General features: G+C 29.8%; 1 protein-coding gene across 4 annotated transcripts in view; it reads left to right on the forward strand.

Moving 5' to 3' along the window:
• The window catches only part of rols (rolling pebbles), a 418,725-nt gene that overhangs the window by 149,586 nt on the left and 263,735 nt on the right, over positions 1-5,404 (forward strand). The window contains exon 2 of one of the 4 annotated variants that reach the window (XM_067050118.1): positions 3,158-3,244. The exons of the other annotated variants lie outside the window; for them this stretch is intronic. Within the exon in view, the coding sequence (XP_066906219.1) occupies positions 3,184-3,244 (61 nt within the window). The 5' untranslated portion in view covers positions 3,158-3,183. The remainder of the gene's footprint in view (positions 1-3,157; positions 3,245-5,404) is intronic. 4 annotated transcript variants of the gene reach the window in all.

The raw sequence follows: 5,404 nt of genomic DNA on the forward strand, positions 1-5,404 counted from the left end.
TGTCTAATAACATTTGTATTTACTGATAATAAGTAGTTTCAAAAATATGTTTTTTTAAGTTTAGGTCCTTATAGAACTAATGAAAATTTCAGAGGATTTTTTTTTTTCTTGAGGTAAATAAAATACTTTTTACTTAACACTATTATTTCTCTATAAATATAATCTGTATTATTAAGAAGATTAAAGTAATAATTATATGTTCTGATTTCATTCTGTAAAACATACACTATAAAATTACATAAGTATTATTCCGTTTTCTCCAGACTGTTAGGGAAATAAGCTTTAATGAGATCCAGTTTTTGTTTTTCTTTTCCTTGACTGCACATTAATCACCGAGTTTCATTTTGCAAGATCGTTGAGTTGCATTTCCATTAGTTCTCTACCTGAGAGAAAGTTTTGAACATTGGAAGTAGTTTCATAGTAAACATAAAATAAATACATAAACAACCGAACGGAAACGCCACTTTATAGACCGTGACTGTCGCATTTTATTTAAATTCGTAGCAGACTTCCTGCGATTTCTCTCGGATATCCTCAGATGATCGCCTTAATCGGCTTTTTTAAAACATAACGATTCTCTCCCCTTTGATATTTAAACTTTCACCCACGTTTTTATGAAATGTAAGGGAAGAATTGTGAATCGTGAAAACGGTAGTTTTAACCAAAATAAGCATTTTAAGGTCTTTCTAAATTGTGGAATCTCGCAAAAGTAAAATATATTAATGCGACCAACCTTGCTAAAAAAATAGAAGTTATTGTTTTAACAATCTTATATAGGATAAGGATATGCCTGGGATATCACTGCAATTTTTTTCACTAAAATCGAGTTGCCAAAAGTGCCTCATTATATTGGGTATATCTAACTAGTTCTGCCCCTCATTTGCAAAAAAAAAATTCAAATGGGCAATGGTCCAGAAAATGTATATTTAATTTTTTATTTAAGTTAAATTTACCTGCTCTAAAAAACATAAGAACATAGTAACATTCCATAGTACCATTGTAAAATTTTCTTGAATGTGTTTAATATCTAGCAAATCTTTATTTTATTGTAAAATTCTGATTCCGCTTTACTCCATGGAATGTTCAAAATATAATTCTTCTTAAGTAATTTTAACTTTATTTATATCACCATCCTATATAATTGGTAGTTATAAAAAGTATGAATACAATCTATGAAAGAATTCGATAATTAAATATTAAATTTTCGGATATACTAGTTGTAATATAGATATATTTTATACTGCTTAAAGACAAAAGATTATAGGAAAAGATCCGTTTTTTTTTGTTGTTTTTTTGTAAAAATTCATTTCTGCCTGTAAATAATTGCGTACAAGATTAGAGCCCCTGCCTCTGCTAATTTATACGATAAAAGAAATCTAAGAATAATGATAATTAAAATTTATCTATATATTTATGCGTTTTATTCTATATATATCAATGTTAATCTTTTAATTTATTGATGGTTTTGCAAGTGATCAACAAAGTTAAAGTCAAAATTAAAAATGGACAATCTGTAATAATTAATTAAAATATACTTTTATTAATAACGATTACTTTGTTTGAATACTATTTTTTTAGGTTAAATAGCCCAAATACCTATAATAAAATATTAATTTAATAAAATACCTATGGTAATAAAAAAAGTAATAAAATGATAACACTTTAGCGTGATATATTTTATTAATTCTAAAATAAAATGACTTTTATTAAATTTCCAGTAAGAATTTAACAATCAAAATTTGGGATTTGTCACTTTTCTATGAAATTCTCTTTCATTTAATACCTCATTCCTATAGTTAATGTACATTATTTGTATTTTAACCAATAATCTGTTTATAAAATACAATAAATATTTCAAATAAAAATATATAAATATATCCCTTATTTCATTTTAATCTTTCTTGGTTTTTCTTTTCATTTCTTTCTACTAGGTATATACATATTTTTATGAGTTTTGCCTTCGCCTCAATAACAATCCTCTTATCTGGATTTAAAAAAAAAAATGGGGAGTGAGAACAGGTAAGAATAGGCCCAGCGAAAGAAAAGGGAAAAAAAGAATGGAAAGAAATAGAAAGAGGCTATTGGTACAAAGGTTGAACCTCTGCCAAGTTAAATATTTTCTTTTTTAACTTTTAGATGAGGTTTCATTGAATTGTCAGTCTAGCCGCAATATTATCCGAACTTTATAGACGTTATCATAAATAATATATTTTCTTACATGCCATTCCGAAATCATGATTTGCTTATTATTATTTTTTTTTATGAATGTCATGATCAAACAAATTTCGTTTTTTAAAATTACTTAATACAATGCCTAGTAAATCCTCTTATCTCCGACTCACTAATTAAGTTTATTCCTCTAAGGTAAGATATACCCTGTATACCATAGCAGTCTAATCATCAAAGTTGCTGATTGTCACTATTTTTATATCGTTGTGAATTCAAGGTTTAAATGTAAATATAAAATGGAACAACGCCGTATGACTATCAACAAGACAGTGTTCGGGTCGTAGCTGCGATTCGGCACGTTCCAGTTAAAATCGGTATCAGTTAGATTCCCCAAGTTAGTTTTATATTTACTTCCTTGCGGACAGAATAAGTTTCTGATACTTTGGTTCAAATTGGTTGCTCTTTTTCTAATTCTATTTTAAAAGCAAATACTAAAATTTAAAATAATTAAAAACAGTAATATTAACTAAAGCCACAAATCGCAATAATTTATTTTTTTAATGTCATGATCAAACAAATTTCGTGTTTTAAAATTACTTAATACAATGCCTAGTAAATCCTCTTATCTCTAACTCACTAATTGAGTTCTTTCCTCTAAGGTATCCATATCATTCAAAAATTATAGATATAGCTTACAAGGAATGTTGGTTGGTAATAAATTCACAAAAATCTTGATTGGTTCTTTCTTGGTGTTTGCGGGTTCAATTCCAGTATGCTAAAAGTGCTAGTAATATAAATGATCTCTACAATTTGGTATTACTTATGATTGAAGTATAGTTTGAAATACCTTTCCGCACAGTAAAGAAGACTTGATGGTGTATCCAAGTGGTGACTGATATATTACGTTGACTGTCAAACTTTCGGACTGACTTGATGTATCTAGCACGATATCCTAGTGCCAGTTCTAAGTATCGAGGTTGTTCTTCAGGTTCCAAGGTGCAGTGAGCCGCTGGGATGCCCACGGAAAGGAAGGATGAAGAGGACGAAGATGAGTTCTGGCCTCGCCTCGGAGCAGGTGAGTCATTTATACTGTAATATAGGTGGAGGATCCTTTTAATATAATATATATTGTATTTATTCGTCTACCGACCTTTTATATTTATGTTAATGATATTTTATTTCCTTTTACTGTGAAATTTATACCCTATATTTGACATTCTCACAATAAATAAAGCCAAAAATTCTTTCACCATAGTAGAAAAATATAGAAAGTTATTTCATCGACACGTTACTTATAATTAAAGATACAAAACAAACAAATAAAAGGATACGGTTTCCAACATATTTTAATAAAAATGTTGATACTATTATGAAAATTAACTAGCCCATATGATTAATAACGAATAAAATTTGAAAGCAATAAAAAGTCACTACATTATCATAAATCCATTATCCTAAATCTCCAATTCGACTTTACCTAGTACAATCCGATTTGTACAACTTGATACATTTTTAAGAATTTTTGATACCTTAGAAATAGGAAGTTAGGTGGTTGAAGTTTAAGAGCAATGAAAGATCTCCGTGCTTTATGGGGGGAAAAAATGATCAAATAGTAGGAGTACCTTGGCACCTACTTTGGAAACCACTGGTCGTGAGTGAATCATTCACGTCAGTCTGTCTTTTGAATGATGAGTTCAATTCCGACAATCTCTTCTGGTACATTAGTACAACTTTTCATGTAATTAAATGTTATGAAGATTAATATGAAACATCGTTATGTATTTATACAACAATTAAATCTACTTAAAATTCATAATAAGTATTTGTTCGCCTTCCAGAAATTTGGGAAATAAACAATTCTTTATTAAAACTGTTTTTGTCCGATTTTACTTGAAGATACTATATGTTTCGTACTTTTCAGTAGTCTTTTACAAATACATTACAGATACACGTTTTACAAACAAAGAAATAAATAATTAATATTCTTATGTATAACTTCTATTACAATACTTATACACTGAAAAATACAGGATGATGCAAATAATATTAAAAAATCAAAATCATTCAAATTAGAGTTATGATAGTTTACCACTAATTTATAGAGTTGGGAACCGGTAATAAGATAATTTTATCGTTAGTCAGAGTATAATTGAACCAAGGAAATCAAAAACCATTCAAGTTCGGTAAAGTAAATTTCATAGGATAAAAAGAGAGAAAACAACTCGTCATTGACGGAGTGGCTTTTGGCTTCCAAACTACGGGCAGTTTGGTGGAACATTGTGAACTTAATGTATTCTTGCTTTCCAAAAAATGAGAGGCCAAGAGCTGTTTTCATCCAATAACTCTTTTTCGCTCAAATATGGGCTTAGTTAGCTTTTGATCTCCCTATCCCATGCCAAAAAGAGAGTTAGGTCAGTCTACGTTAACCCTTGACTCAGTTACTGGTCATTTGTGGATACTAATTTTATTAAGTTACATTAGATCACTTTTTAGAACAAACTTTGATTAACTAGTCCATATTAATTAATTCGAGGTACTTACACAATGAGCTCCACAATTTTCAACTAAACATGGAACTTACTTAAAAAAAACAAAACGCTAACCTCTCCCTGCTTTTCAGCATGAAAGCATGGAAAAGAACCAACATGAACTTTTTAGCTGGTTTTAGGTCTGTTATCACTCCTTAAAATATTTTCCATCACTTACGGGATACTCTCTATAGGTCTTTCATCCTCCATTTGTCCTCGTTTCTATAGTATAACCTGAATACGGTATATTCTTGAATTTCGTTCTGGATTACATTTTTCATGATGTCTGATATCTAGGTACATATCTTTGTAAATACCTATAAAACATAAACGTACCCTTCCTTATTATTTTCCCTAAGTCATATAGTTACCAAGATCTAAAGAGAATTGAGGTCAGATAGGCTGGGAGCCTTATGTCAGTGACAGTTAGCAGTGAACATGATCTCCCGGCTGAGGTAGCCTATCTACCATTCATCTCTCTAATTCTCCCCATCTCCATTTAAGGACATATTCTATAACTCCTGTCTCTCCCCTCCACACTGTTGTGTCTTAATCCACTCCCCCTTCCTACACATGTGTTTTGGCAATTAACTTCCAAAGAAAGCAAATATTTGGTAATTTCCTTTTTTGGATTGTTAACCATGAGCTACGATTTGATTCTTCGTCAATATGGTACAGTCGAATCTCGATATATATATATATATATA

Source organism: Halyomorpha halys, unplaced genomic scaffold (genome assembly GCF_000696795.3).
Source record: "Halyomorpha halys isolate HHAL.00 unplaced genomic scaffold, Hhal_1.1 Scaffold269.1, whole genome shotgun sequence".
Taxonomy (NCBI): domain Eukaryota; kingdom Metazoa; phylum Arthropoda; class Insecta; order Hemiptera; family Pentatomidae; genus Halyomorpha; species Halyomorpha halys.